This window comes from Rhodnius prolixus, unplaced genomic scaffold (assembly GCF_049639745.1).
Source record: "Rhodnius prolixus isolate KJV_2025 unplaced genomic scaffold, Rpr scaffold_14, whole genome shotgun sequence".
Classification (NCBI taxonomy): Eukaryota; Metazoa; Arthropoda; class Insecta; order Hemiptera; family Reduviidae; genus Rhodnius; species Rhodnius prolixus.
Genome location: NW_027411594.1, coordinates 4,286,139 through 4,302,136, shown reverse-complemented (window position 1 = coordinate 4,302,136; position 15,998 = coordinate 4,286,139). Strand labels below are relative to the sequence as shown.

At 32.4% G+C, this 15,998-nt stretch overlaps 1 protein-coding gene across 34 annotated transcripts in view; it reads right to left on the bottom strand.

Moving 5' to 3' along the window:
• The window catches only part of LOC141451698 (uncharacterized), a 221,597-nt gene that overhangs the window by 17,592 nt on the left and 188,007 nt on the right, over positions 1-15,998 (bottom strand). The window contains exons 1-2 of one of the 34 annotated variants that reach the window (XM_074123248.1): positions 1,662-1,851; positions 1,467-1,582 (exon numbers count right to left, since the gene is read on the bottom strand). The exons of 29 other annotated variants lie outside the window; for them this stretch is intronic. In XM_074123248.1, coding sequence (XP_073979349.1) covers positions 1,467-1,529 — 63 coding nt within the window. In that variant the 5' untranslated portion in view covers positions 1,530-1,582; positions 1,662-1,851. Of the gene's footprint in view, positions 1-1,466; positions 1,583-1,644; positions 1,852-9,083; positions 9,305-15,998 lie in introns of those variants that run through there. 4 more of the 34 variants (XM_074123245.1, XM_074123246.1, XM_074123247.1 and 1 more) reach the window with 4 other exon arrangements.

The following is a 15,998-nucleotide window of genomic DNA, read 5'->3' as shown; positions in this document are numbered from 1 at the left end:
CCTATAACATTTTTGGAAATGCCTTTCACAGCTAAAAACCTCTCGTTAGAGAACTATAGTAATCTACTTGCCTAGGTCTACTCAAATGTGTGTTCGGTTGTCCGGTTTTCCCTTTCTTTTGTACTTGTGTAACAGACGGAGTCACCAGCATTTTCCACCAGTCTTTAAATTAGAGAATCCGAACTGAGTATGAACTCCGAAACCTTCAACAAACTGTGGAAATCACAACTTTGCCAAGAGTTGGTCTAAATAAAATCCTACATATTTCAAGACCTACAAGGAACAAGGCAAAGATTAGTTAAAATTATAAATTATTTTGCAAATTCATTCTCTTAATAATTTTTATTTCAAATCAATCCAATTTTTTATTTTACAGTTGGAATTTCTTTACTAGAACTTATATAAAAGAGCGATTTCCAAATAATGTCCAAAATATTTATGTATCTTTATGTCTTAGAAATATACGTTGTTACTACTTTTTAAATATTTTTCTTTTACTTAAAAAGTTCCTTGCCCTAACTAATTTAGCAGATTAAAATTTTTAACGTTTTAACGAAACTCAAATTATTAACGTTTGAATGAGTAATTAACAAGCAACAAGCTCTCCTTCGACTTTGCATCAAACACCATTGCAAATGCAGGCAATATTTTGCCAATTTGGAAAATTCTAACTGACCTCAGCAAGTTAATCAATAATTGATGCAGAACTTTAAATAGGTCAATAAAGAGTAAGGTGCTGCTTGCTTGCTTAACTATGCATTGAACATCGTTCAACTATGGAGTTCAAAAACATCTGACTAGTTTTTAAGAATTTATACTAAAACTGCAGAAGAAAATAGCAGCACCATTCTTTAAGATATAAAATAAAATTATACGGAATCATCATTATGAAGGTATTGACATTATATTATATACGGTATTTTTGTTATTACTTACGACATATAAATGTACCAAAAAAACTCTTCGACTATTGGCTAAACTAATAAAGCACAAACTATTCCTGAAAGAAGAAATAGTCCAGTTAAAAAGAAACTCATTTGTCAAGAAACGTCATTTCAACAAGTGTAGGTCATGTGTTTCACAAGTAACTTACTAGGGAACTACATAGGAATAGAGTTATTTGTGTTGCTTAATTTTATGTTGTAAAGAGTTAATCTTCCGTTGAAGTAATCAATAAACAGTCCACTGACTTGTATCACAGGAAAGGTTAATTTTCGATTCGTCAAACCAGTGGCCAACGAGATATACAGGCTTGGATTCATTAGATCATAAAGTTTCTGAAAACATTTTTCAGTCTCAAGTGATTTGAGTTTTATCAGGACGGTGGCGTTCCCAAATCGCACTCAATTCGTCTTACTAACATTTGTCTAATATATTTTTATTATCATTTATTATCATATACACTAAGTAGGAATTGCTTGTCGCCTTAACTACTCATTTCACAATACTATAAAAATAATACTAACATTAACTGCTTTAAAACCAGCAGAATATAGCCTTTCACAAGAATGCCGCAACCTTGGGTTCATTGTTTCTATTTCCCAAATACTCGTATAGCTCTTCTGTATACAAAGTGAATTAACTTTACACCCATTTTATACGGATATTACAGGAGAAGACGCAATATAAAATCTAAAATGATACCAGATGTTGAATATTACTTGTACACACAGCGATAGATAATGTTGTTGGATTTTCTCTGTAACATCACGCTTGTTTTTCTTATTTTTAACCAGTTTCGAATTTTCTCACATCATTAGAAGTTGATCCAATATCAGCATTGCGAAGAGACTTTCAAAGGTCATGCTTAAGCCACAGGCTACACCTGACACTGAATGAAGGAGGTTAAAGTCAGATGTACATATGATACTTAGATTTTTAATAAATTGTACAAATAGTACAATAAAGTTGCTGAAAATTAGTCTGTTACAGTGTTTTTTTCTTCTTTTTTTTTTTGTGAAAGAGTAAATATTGATAATTTATAAAGTTGAGTTTGTACTTTATACGAGGGGGGGGCTCCGCCAATCTGAACTGGCAATAATGCATTTCCTAGCTTATTTATGTTACGAGTCAAATATTAATTGTTAAATAATTATTTTCAGGGAATATTAATCAAAAAAATGCATAAATAAGTAAAATTTTCCGAGTTTACCTCTAAATAGTAGAGGCGCGTGCAACTTCTTCGTACATTAGTGTAGCTAATTTCTTAATTGTTAAAAGAATCACTGATGAAATTTGAATTTAAATGGTCTATCAATAAATAAAGGAATAGCAGAATTAATCTAGAAGTAAAAATTTGGGTACACTAAAAGAAAAACATGCGTGCTAAGGCAGATAAAACAATAAACTTCCAAAAGTGTTTTGCACTAGTATACATAAAAATGTTAATCTTACGGTTTATATTTTGTTTTAATCAGTCGAGTCAGTATTTTAAATACATCCTATGTTATTCCGAAAAAGCTGGGTGCTGTAAGCAAGGTGACAATCTTCAAACTTATCAATTTATGCCATAATCTTTCAAGAAGTATTGCATTATTAATGTATAGAAACATTTTGTGTGTTCACTAAAGACAAGGAACTGTTCGTTCAGAAGGAGACCCAATCTTTTTTGTGTTGAATTAATGTAAAAACTCGTCCATCAAGGAATAAATTCGAAATTGACCATTCCAAAGGAGCTCCATCGAAAGCTGAGCATTCTCTTTCCAGCAGTCTGGCCAGGGCATTACTTTGTTTTTGAATGTTTGGATTGTTTTAGTACACTCCACTTTATATAGCAATCGACGATTTTAAAGTAGTTAAGCACACAATTTAACCCATGTACCTTTTTCTGCGATGACCATCCTAAAGGGTAGTCCTACAGCTTTTAGGTACTACTCTCATGTCTGACAAGTACCTATTAATGGTAGAGTTCGCTCATCTAAATTAAAGAATAAATGCAAAAAGCATTTGATTCACCCTATTGTGACAACTGATTCACTTATTATAAAAATGTAAACATGGGTATACACACTAACAATAATTTGAAGAGATATAAGTACAATGTATCCCAGGTGGACCGTTACCACACCGCGATAAGCAAATTGTTAATGGAAATGACCCACATTTTGTGAGAGAGAGGCGAGAGAAGGGGCAATAGAGAGAAAGCATACGAAATCCCTTGGGACCCTAAATTTACAAGTGAATTATAAATTTTAGTTTTAGCATATCTACGTCTTTTACAACCCAAAACAGAGCAAATCTCATTGCACTATTTTGTGTATACATTTGGTGAAATTAGACTATAAAACTTTTGACAATACTAATGGAATTTTCATCTTTTAATTGGTTGTTAATTAGATTATGTCCGGTGTTTCAACTTTAGTTACAAATTTTAGAATAAATTATGATTGTATGTAAACTTTGCCTACTTTACCTCCTGCCGACTGTAAAAATGAAAATTACTTAGGTTATTTTGTAACTTTTTATCAATGATAAAATTTTTGTATGTGAAAAATTAAATTTAACTATAAACTTATCTTTCCAAAAGAACTGCGGTTTTGTGGCTGGAAATTAAAAAGTGAATCCCAGAAACATTCAACGAAGAGTACGTATACCGTAAAGCACTCCCACCGATATTTGAAGCAGAAATTTATATCAAAAAGTCCAAAGCTAAGGAAAAACTCACGAGAAAAGCTTTTACGGCAAACACATTTTTATCTTCCAGAGTAGCCCGTAACTAGGTTAGCTGCACCCTAAAGGGCAGCTTTCAATAATAATCTAACTTGATAATTCCCCAAAATAATTTTTATTGATTGACTCAATCTTCGCAAATCACTCACTGTTGTTGAGCACTTTTTTAAATGATCCTATTCTGTGGAAATTCGCTTGATTATTAGAACATACCACGTACAAATTAAGTTTTTTGGAGATAATTCTATATAATAGACTACACGTCTTAGAAGATACATTATCGTGGAATGAAAAATTGAAGCTATGAGAAGCGAAACATTGTTTTTTTTTGCAACTGTTTTTAATACAAGACAGGTTTACAAAACAATAAGAGTACCGTTATTTATATACGTAAATTGTTTAAAAATATAAATAGTAGAATGTTGATTCTTTATGTACTCGTAGATAGTATTTAAAGCACAGATACCTTTTGCGTTAAATTCATAATTTTTTGTGCATTGAATCGCTATGTTATTCTTGACTTTAGTGATGCCTGAAGCATCAAAAACTGCTAGAAAATATACGTATGAAAAGTGAGTTTTTTAGTTTTCTTTTGAAATGTTTTGAAAAGAGTAGAAGTAGATATTATTCCTTTATGAATAATTTATGAAAAACATGAAGTTAGGAGAAACTTAGTGCAATTGTTTAACGAAGGGTGGTTGGTTCCTTATTTGTTTGGTAATGAGTTCAACCTAAAAACTATAAACAAAAGAACTTTGTAAAACTTGTCTCAAATAATCTTTGTACTCTTCTTCAATAATTTGAAGAAAATAAAAAGAAAGAAAAAGTTTCAACAAGAAAAGTGTGGAAAGTCAATTAGAGGAAAGAAAAATCAAAGTATTTCTTCCCACGTTAACAGCTTTTTAACTAGATTTTCAACATTGTTTCTGCCTAAAAGTGTTGAGCATTATAATTACCATAATCATTAATAATTCTGTTACTGTCCTTCACCGGAAAATTAGCTGTAAGATGCACCTTCTACGATACCAACCAGTGATCACCACGTTGGAATCCAGTATACGCTAACCACTGAGTTAATCTTTTCCCTGTTCTTACATGTTATTGCTTAAACAATTCAAATTTTTCTCTCTAAAGGAAAAGAGAATGATCTTAGAACACTTTGAAATAATGGGCTTTTATTGGAAATACATGTTTTGATAGTACACAATACAGAAAAAATATTTTGAGCGTAACATCTACAGCATATATGAACATTAGATCAGAATATTCCAAAAACTATCGCAGAAAGCTTAACCTTTGTACCAATTCTGGGATCAAACATAGCTATTAAGTTCTCATAGACCAACATCCGTCATTTTGGAAGTGCAACATATGTGAATGGCTTTAACCTTCATAAAAATCGTTGGTTATCGACCGTGGTATAGAATAAACATAAAAATCTCACACTCATAAGACTTTCTCTAACTTAGTTTATTACATAATTACATTTTCTTAAATTTATAGAAACAAGATAGCGGGGACTTCATAATAACATTTTAACATAATGGACAGTCTTAAGTTCTCAAATATCGGCATGAATTTGTTGGTCATAAATATTAAAGCAGAGCTTAAAACCATACTCTAGAGTCTAGAGGAGAGCTTAAGTTCACCCTTCTCTAAGATCGCCATTAAATAAAGTTTATTGGGAAAATGATGCAAATAAAAGAAAAGACTTGTATTAAATAGTTTTAGTAATAAAAACCAATTTATTAAATTAGAATTTTTTATTTTATTTTTCATTTTTGGAAATTTCGTAACATACATCATTTGTATTATATTGTTATATTGACGATGAAACCTCTCGCTACGCAGCAATGTGTTGGTATAATGCTTGCTATATCCCTCCCTCTGTGCTGTTCTGGACAGATCCTTGTTTCACCTTTATTCCAACAACTACCGCTATCAACCACAACTTTTATCTGGAAAATAGATCTTTGCAGTGATTTACTTAGATGACCATTGGGCCACCCATTAAAAACAGAACACATTCAAAGAGTACCGTTTGGGATTGCATGATTTGAGAAAATATATGGTTTTTACCTTCAAGGGAGCTTTGTTTTTTAATAGTTCAAAGCCCTCAAATTGAACTTTGTTTATCCTTTATTAATTACCAGACTTTTTTGGGGCTTTTTTTTTTTAATGTGTGTATGAACAGTTCTAGGACTCTGTACGAGTACTTTAATTAACTTTTAGTCCTTGCTAATTACGACTGAAAGCTAATACGATTATTGTTTCCCTTTTCCAGAAAACGTGTCTTTTTTTAAAAAAAACAATTTAGGGCATTTTTCTGTTTTCATTATAAAGTTGAATTTCTTTTTTCTCCGCAAGCTTTACAAATAAAAAGACTCTGTCAGAATAAAAGAAAAAATAACCTATGTTTTTCTTTCATTACAAGTTTAAAAACAATCTTTTATAGGACTGATTAAATTTAATCATACGGCTCAGCGTTGTATATTTGGCAGAAAATATTGATTCAATAAATTGGCACTTCTGATTGGCTGAATTGGTGCAAAATTTATTTCTGGGTTCCGCGGTGGCACTAATTTTAATTTAACTTTCTGCGAATTTCCATCTTTAAATTATGCATACCACTTTTTTTGGACTCACAGGGCCTTAAAACAGATATGTCCGTCCGTTACCCTAAAATAGAAAATCTGCACGATTACAAAAGTTTTAGTTACAAATAAGTTGGAGCATGTAATATATAAAACATAAGTAATAACACAAATCATTTTGATATAGCAATAACACCATTTGGTTAAAACCGAGAATATATTACGCTTGTAAAGCATAGATTGCTTTATATTAGAAAATCGGTTGAATATCCATCCTATTAAGCCCGTTCGTGTGGCTATATTTACCTGTAATATGTGCATTACCTGCAACTGAGATGTATGCAAACCAAATAGCGTGTAAATATAATTACAAGAGCAATGAGATTTACGATGAAATGGAATAGAAAACTTTAATGGATTATCTCATTCGTAATTGTAGAACAGAAATTCATATCAGTTGGAAGCATTTAATGAATTACAAACTTTGCACAAAAATTTAGAATCTGTAGTTAAAAGTTATTCAAAATAAATACCTTTAAATTAGAAGCATGGTGCAAGTGTTGGAAAATTATTTTAACGGAAGCATGAACACTAAAAATGGAATCTCACTCTTCGCCAAAGTGCTTTTCTTTTAAGTGACATTCCCCCCCTTTCGGTTCTGACCCTTGGGCTAAAGAGAAGTGGAATCGTTATAGTGTATAGCTGAAGCGACAAGAGTGCTGAATAAACAGTAGAGACTGCTTCTTAGACTGTTGAAGACAGACGGTCAAAGCTCTCAACTTAACAAACTACTTATTTATAAGACAATTTTAAGACGAATTTGATTAAGCAATTGATTGAATTGATCGATCTGGTTGCGGGGTTGATACCAGGAAATCAATTCTAAACAGAATCCAATCCTAACAATTCAAAATCCTCCGCAAAATCTTTCTGATTCTCTGTCTCTTATCCAATAATTAATCATGAATCACATTAATGTCATACAGTCAAACTCAAAGTATGTAATCAACAAAATATGGTGCGAACACAACTTTTTCTGATTACTAAACTAGTTCTACCTCACAAATTTTCTTAAAACTCCCATTATTTGATTCTTACTCTACTCTTACCAACAATACCTTTTTCTTAAGGAGGCTCTTTATCAGCTACATGTCGAGCAGAAGCAGATTTTCTCAGAAACATCATTCTGACAGATACAGATTACACTGCAGATATCCCAATCGATTCGAAAGACTATCAACTACATATCTTTGTTACAAAGACACTGCTGCTATCCTCTACTCAGATTCTGATCTAGGAATTTTTGACCCTAACAAAGTATGCACTTGGTAACTTTTAAGAATTCTCACAAAGCTTTATTAAGGGCACAATATCAATGCGCTATAAAAGTCTTCACAAAAATCTTATGAATTTAGCCATAATGAGAAACATTATTTAATGTTAACTTAAAACAAATTTCATTATAATTAGCAGATATTTGTGAATGTTTAGCTTTAGTTAAACATATTAAAATGCGATTAGATAATATTAAAGTTTGCTTCAAGTTAAGCGGAGCTTTATTAATGAGATAATTGTTAATAATTTACGAATGGAATAGAAACAGAAGGTCAAGTTTGGAAGTTTATAAACAAGAGTTTCCTTTGGGATAACTAATTCCTGGGCAAATTTGTAGGCGAAAATCAAATTATATTTTGGCCAATCTACAGAAGGCATTCAAGTTTCAAGTAAATATTTTACTGTCGCCTAGTACGTATTTTATTATTCACAAAGAGTACTTTATTTGTTTGTACCCCTACCAAATTTATCCTATATATTTGTGGGAACAAAAGGTTTAAGAATATATTATTTTATAATAGATAATTAAATATAAATAATTATTTATAGTTGCAACAATTAGGACAATAAAGACGAGGAATGTTCGCATTAATTTATTGAAATATTATTTTGAAATTGTTATTGAAATACCAGAAGTATACAAAATACAGATATCTAATCGCATAATTTTTCAGCTCAAGAAATAATACAACTGCAGTAATAACAGCTAACACGAAGACATGGGAAAATACTGGAAAGTACGGAAGAAAATCTGAAATTTGGAAGCCATTCTTCTGGAAATCAGCAGGTAATTTTTAATTATGTTATCCAAATGAAGAAGCTAGAAATAACAAGAGTTACAACTGGGAACAGGTGTTACTTCGTTCTCTAGAAGCTTTAACTACAGAGCTATGACCAACTTGAGTTAAGATCCTTATGTTTTTACTAAACATAGATGGTCAACTCAGCAGATAGACCAACCATGTCTAGGAGTGTTTAATTCTTAACTATAATTTTTTTTTAAATTTTACAGAACATTATTACAGTGCATATTAGAAAGCCAGCTAAGATGGTTCGGACGTGTTGAGTCTTTAAATAAGCTATAAAACGTTTCTGCTGTAAGATTTCTGAGACCTCGAAAACCCACTGAGGGACATTATTGTTATTGTTAGAACAATAATTATAATTCTTGTTAGAACAAGAGGTGGTTACTGCATCTCCAAGGTACTGCGTTCATACTGTAGTTGATATAAACCTCCGTTCTGTAAAAGATGCCGGGTTCTGCTCACTAGTAGTTTCTTTTGCGTGATAATCGCTTCTAGTCTTAAAACATGCCAGGGATTTCAAATTGTAACCATGTGATGAATGCAATGCCGGCAAAGTGGGACTCACTTCGGGGCAGAGTTTAATGTTTTACTCAAACCTATTCTGTCAATAATTATAACGATCTCTTAAAAGTTCTTTTAAAGAAAAATCTTGCCTGTTTACAGTTCCACGATTCCTTACCAGTCGTTCTTTCGTATTGTCACCAAGTGTCACTGGCGTCATAAAAGGATAACTAAGGATGTCGGTGCATTCCGACTGAGTATTAGAGTTACGTTTTCTCTCTTCCTATCTTACAGGAGCTGAACCACTCTGGATATTTCTGATTAAGTCGGCATGGTCATTCGGTCTAACTCAATGGTGTACCGATTGCATTAAACAGCAGAGGCTAAAGTTCCAGTTTCCTGCATCGCAAAAGAGTAAATAAATTACAATGTAATAAGAAAAATATTGAGATACACAATAAGACGAAACTGAGGTAATGAATATATGTATTACTTTATGCCAGCCAGTCATTATTGCTTTATTAAAAACAACTTCATACGGATGAACTTTAATGGTAAAGTTACTTTTGAATAATATTTCAAGATATTAAGAAAAATGAACGCATTAAGATTTTTTTTAAAAAAAAAAAATACATAACGGGCTTTTGGTTAAATTAATCTTAATCTTTCCTCTTTATTTTCTTTTAAACTAAAGAGAAAAACGTTAACACAATTTAGTGAATGAAAATTTAATACCCTCACAATGTTCTAAAAAAAATGTTTCACTAAGAAGCTTCAACATTTACTTAAATATATAATGGGTTTGAAAATAAATTTAAATAGACCTTTTTACGTAGCCTCAAAATTTAAATTTATGTATCATCTTTTGTTTTCCAAGCTCTTGAAAGCTTTTGTACATTTAGAAACAATCTACTAAGTGAATTTGGACAAATAGCTATCAGCTGGGGAGTGGCTGATAAGCCAAAATTCAATGCGTAATTATATATATATACTTATAAATTATAATGAAAAGTACAATATTTTTATTAATTATAAGAGAAAGATTTCACAATCAGGTTTCTCCGTTTCAATTTTCATCCTGTATTTATTAAAAATTTAAATAGCTCAAGTTTTATCTCTTCAATTCTTTCTTCAAAGAAAACAGAATTCAAATTATATTTCTCTCGCGAATAATTTCACTGAACGACTTAAATTTTTAAAAAAATCCTATTGAAAATACAACTCCAAATAATTTCACATAAACATCCAACATAGGCTAATATTCGGGACAATCCAAAAATGAACTGTATAGGATATTAATAAAATATTTTTATTTTAGCACCAGGGGGGCTCACGATTCAGTCCACGTTTTATGCTTCTTGCATTAATAGATTATAAAGGAAACAAACAAGAGTTTTTACAAGTGGTAAAAAAAGGTACAGCTTATAATAAATGCAAGCTTGTGGTAAATGGGGAAGCTTTAATGTTGACCAAATGGAAAAGTTTTTCTTTCCTTGGAAGATTTAATAGAAATGGAGAATAATGCTGCTGCTAACAGCAGCTGTTGCGTACGTACATTACATTATATTATACATTTAAGTAATGGGGATTATCGCTTGAAGTTGAGATGAGGGTGTCGAGGGTACCTGCAGTTCCTATCCTATCTGCTCATGAAGTACAATCGGAGTTTGGAAGATTCGTGACTTTAGTTTGAAGACGTTTCCCTAGCCGCCTCAACACAAAGAATATTTAAAGTGTTAGATTGTCAAATATATACAGAACATATCTAGTAACAGTAAGCGAACATGGAAGAATAAGTGTCTATAAAGAATAGTGACCAGAGCGTTCGCGACTTGTACAGACGGGTTGTTAATTTTTGTTGACACAGCCCAGTGAATAGCATTACGAATTAGAAGGTGATGCCTGAAGTGTTTGCGAGGATTGTGAGAGCAAAGCTCTCCATAAAATGTAGAACCCAATGATATTTTAGAGCAGGGATGAGCAACACGCGGCCCGCCAAGCATTTCTAAAATTGAATTTATTTTATCGACTTTCTCCCATCAATATATTGTTATAAAATTAATTATAATAAAATGGTAGTACATACTAAACCGAAATATTTTTTTATGGCGAGTTACTTGTCGACGTTTTTAAACATGCAATACGAACGCGCCGCGTCTGCGCGATTTTTTTGTGACAAGATACACACTTGTCGGTGACTTGTTCAAACATGCAATACGGACGTTTCGTAAATTATTAGTAAGAGTTAAATCTATGTGCAGCCCGCCAAAAAAAATTTAAATTTAAATTGGCCCATTGATTAAAAAGGTTGCTCACCCCTGTTTTAGAGTATTACTGCATTTAAGCAGGGCTTTTAATTTAAGTCGGGTAATTACATTGATTTTCCATAAATATTTGACTGAAATTAAATCCTCCACACAAACTCCAGAAAACTAGAGTCAGACTAGAAGAATCCCTGACTAGCATGCGAATACGCATGCCTCCAGAAGAATCACAGAACTGCTCATATACAAGCAGTATGCCATTAATAATAGCACATCAATGCCGACACATAAAGAAAGACAAATTGTCTCAAGACCTACACTACAACCAAACTAACTGGAGAACAAAACTTACAAGATTTCAGATTCAGTTGCGAGCACCATTAATGCTTCTTTGCCCCTTAAACTAGTTCGCTTAATCTATAGTTTCTTTCTTCTGCCATGAAACAAAATAAAATGCGACACTTTTAGATACTCAGGACACGCTGGTTGGAGTGGCTCAGGCCTTCCATGGATCAAAGATTATTTTGCTCCTATCCCTTTTGCTGGACCGATTAAATGAACTGTTCCCTAGGAGTGTGTCCAAAAGTTAATGCTGACAAAACTTGATAAAAATTATGGTTATAATAATTATCGTTTTTTAATAACTAATTCCACCTACAATTCAAATACTGTGGTAGCGTCTGCGGGCTTAACAATGATTGATTGATTTACGTTAACAATCAACATGTTTACGATAATTATGTTTACTGATGATGGTACGTCAATATTAGGAGAAACTATTATCATTATTAAATTGTCTAATATTCTGTAATGAATATTTAGTTTAACAGATGTATAGTAGATAATATTGGTTAAGGACAGATAACTAAATAAATGAGAGATTACAAAAAAAAATATCACAAAAGCGCGCCATGTGGGCCAATTTAGAAGTCCAATATATTGGGCCAGTATGAGTGTACATATACGAGTACGTATATATACAATTATTTTTATCGTATTAATTAGTGTCGATCAAATAGGGGCTCTCCAACATTGATTAATCTTTTTAAAATATTAAAAATAATTTTTTTTCACAAACAATTCATCTAACAATGTATTTCTTGCTGTGGAAATAATAAAAAATTAATGAATTTTTAACAAAAAAGGTTTTGCCCACCTCAGAATATGTAATTTCTTTATTTTGGAATGCCCAGAGAAAGATATGAAACAATATCATCAAATAAAGACCTGGATGCAAAAATGCTTGTCTTTCAGCATTAACACGTTAAGAACGAACTACACTAAAGTTCATATCCCATTAGACTGTCAGTGTAGAATGCATAGGAAATTTGAAAATGAAATATGTTGCAATATACACGAGTTATTTTTTGGTGAAACTCTTTAGGAGTCATAGATTGTACCAGGTATAACTTAGTTGCTCACAGTAATATTGTATTGTGGACAGTAATTTCTTTTTTTATCTTTTTAGAGGAAATTACGATTTTATCAGGTAAGGGGAACCAAGAATTTCCATCAAATGAAATGAGCAGCGCGCAAGATAATCTATGAAAGGCATTTATCATTGAATATATTCAGTCAAATTATTAGAAATGCAAGGCCTTGACAGGTGGACTCACAAATTTATGGATCAACTGAAATTCACCTGTCATGTTAGTTAGGGGGGGGGCCATAATTCTGTCTCCAAGTCCCCAAAATTAACCATAAACCTGTTTACATAGCTAATAAACCTGCCCAGAGTTGGTGGGAAATCCATCTGTAAACTATATACTCGCACACATTGCTAACTCTTCATTCGCGTATGTCTCTTTCAGATTACCATATACACATCTATACATATATACATGATGAACGTATAAACCGTGACATAAATTACAATTCGAGAAATTAACCTCGGCCATCTGCAATGATTGAAAATCATTTAAGAAATCGTAAGTAAATTTTCTGTCTTAAGTGTTCACGAGTATCTTTTGTTCTAGCATTCTGAATTTAAATCCTAAGTACTGTCAAAGAAATATGACAACTCACTGTGAGTTAAAGAAAGGTTAGTGATCAAACTAGATTGAGTCGGTGTCAAGAATTGCAGTTTGCAATTAGAACGGGATCTTCCGAAATATTTGTAGCTCTTAGGAAAAAAAAAAAATAGGCCCATCATTCTGACAAAGATGTTAGGGTACGTTTACAACGGAGCTGTGAGTATAGATGATAGCAGAGATGATAACTGATAGAGTAAAATATAATCGCTGATTAGTGTGCACAACGGAGCTGCAGCATGCAACATGTCCGAGTAGTGAAGAAGAGTTTTTATGTTCAGCAGCAACAAAAAGGTATATTTTAAAGAAAAAACGCTTTAGAAAATATCATGTACATCCCATAAATAAAAAACGAAGTACTTTGGGTGAATTTCACCATTTATATAAGGAACTTAGAAATTATCCGGATCGTTTTTTTGAATATGTGAGGATGGCTCCACCCACATTCGACTATATTTTAGAAAAAAAAAGGTCAAAATTAAGAAAACGGAAAAATTGTCATGGAAATCCTATAACCATAGAAGAAAAACTAGTGATTACTCTTAGGTAAGTAATGATTTTATTTAAAAAAAACAACAAATAAATACACATGAAAATAAGTGTAAGCACGATTTAAAAAACAAAATATTGTTTAAAAGTAAATAATAAAATAATAACCAAAAATAATGAGTAAAGACAGCACTAAATACGTAATTTTTCGACGTCCATTTTGAAGCTCCGATACTGGAGTTCAGCTAGCAGAAAAATGAAAAATTCAATTCTATCATCTATGCTCGTTTATAGCAGCGCGTATGAGTCACTAGTCGAAGCTTCGTTGTGCACGCTCACATAAGAATGTACTAGGTTATTCTATAAGCGCTGATGCATCACTGCTATCATCTCCGCTAACATCTATGCTCACAGCTCCGTTGTGAACGTACCCTTAGACAGCATTCATTACTGTTTTCATCTACCTTTTTTTCCCAAATTAAAACAAAATAAATTATGTTTCTAACTACCGTCTGCCTTTAAAAATGAATTGGATAATCTCCCTAGCAACGGAAATTAGGACCACCTTTTACGATTCATCATTTATGATTCATGAATCATAAATGATGAAAATCAACACAATTCTTTTGAACAAGTGTAAGGATTACTATTGCTTTTTTCTTTTTTCCAGCACTAAAAGAAATTTTGTTTGGAAAAATATTTTGCTAGTCTTGAAATATAATAAAGTGCTTCTCATGTTTGTCTTATATGTACAATGTTTGTCTAAGAGTTAAAAAAGTATAATTGCCAATGAGTGTTTGCGATAGAGAGCTAGAATTCGCATGTGGGTTTGCTGAACCGAAATTGTTGTCCACCAAATCAATTAACTTTACTAGTGAGGATGTCAGCGTTAAGTATTGTTCACGACAATCAACTGACATGCTCGCAAAGCAGCCAAGAGTCTTGGAAGTACTATTCCCCTCTCCCGAAGTATCCCTATTTATATCTTAAAAGATATGGAAAATTTCTTAGCCCATTTTGGCTCGATCGCAAAGAGATCTTCCTTTTCTAGGCGACACAGGAAAAAATCTCGATACTTTCAGTTGAATAGATTATCTCTAAAAATATTCTTGCAAAAACCATGCAGAAGCTCTTTTCTATTTTAAAATAAAGTGCCAATTTAACAAATAATGGGAGAAGTGGCGGGTGGTGAATCCCTAATGAAGGGATTCATTAGGACTTAGCAATCATTCTAATCCTCCAATGGGGGAAGCGAGGAGTGAGGTAATACTGCTGCTGTTAAGGCTAGAAATTAAGACGGCCAGAATAATAGGGCTGTTCCTCAATATGAATCTTTTCTCTTTCCCCAATCGTTTAGTAAATAATTCATCTATTAATTGTTAACGACTAACTTGATATTTGCAATTTCAGTTGTTCATCCAATTTCATACTGACTGCCAGGATCGATTCGATTTTAATTTCCAGCAAAAATGGTCCTTAGATGAAGTAGGCTAGAGACAACAAAATCTGGTATCTGGAATTAGGGGAGGGGGCTATTTCGCAGTGAGATTCTTTGATGCGGTGTTACGCTGCAACTGGAGTATTTTCTCTGCACCAGCTTTCCTTTTGGCACCAATCTTTTCTTGTTTCCATTTTCAAAAATAACAACCCTAGTAGGGAAGGGTTAGATTAGACCCAATAGGAATTAGCAAAATTCCTCCGCCACCTCGACCTAGAGGGTTCTTGAGCACCTACTAGTAGTTAGAGCACCTCCCTCTACCTCTTTTTATCTATTTATATTTTGTAAAATTTAAAAACTGCAAGGAAAATAATTTAAATCTAGAAGAAAAACTGGTTTTCCCTTACAGTAAAGTTCAAATGGTATTTTTTTGCCTAGCTTTCAGTTTTTAATGGTCACAGTTATTTTCTCAGTGCAAACAACGTATCTCCACTGGCCGGCCATTAGATACTCGATTTTACACTCTTAATCTTTTTTTTTTTAAAAAAAATAAAATAAAAATTAAAAATCCATTTTATTTATTTTTCCAAGAATAAATACTAAATTTAAAATCCACTGTTCATATCGACGTTGTTAAACTTGCTCGGAGCTTTACGAGTACACAGACATAAAGAAGCGAAAAAAAATTAAAGCAATGCATATTTATTTAGAGTGGACGTAAGTCTAACAACCAATCAAACGTCGTGTCATGGATTGATATATTTTACAAAAATTTATACATTTAAAAAAAAAACAACCCATGATCGGGAATCGAAACCGCTAATCGATACGAGAAACCGAAAATCTGCAGTGTCTTAGATTTTTTAATTTCT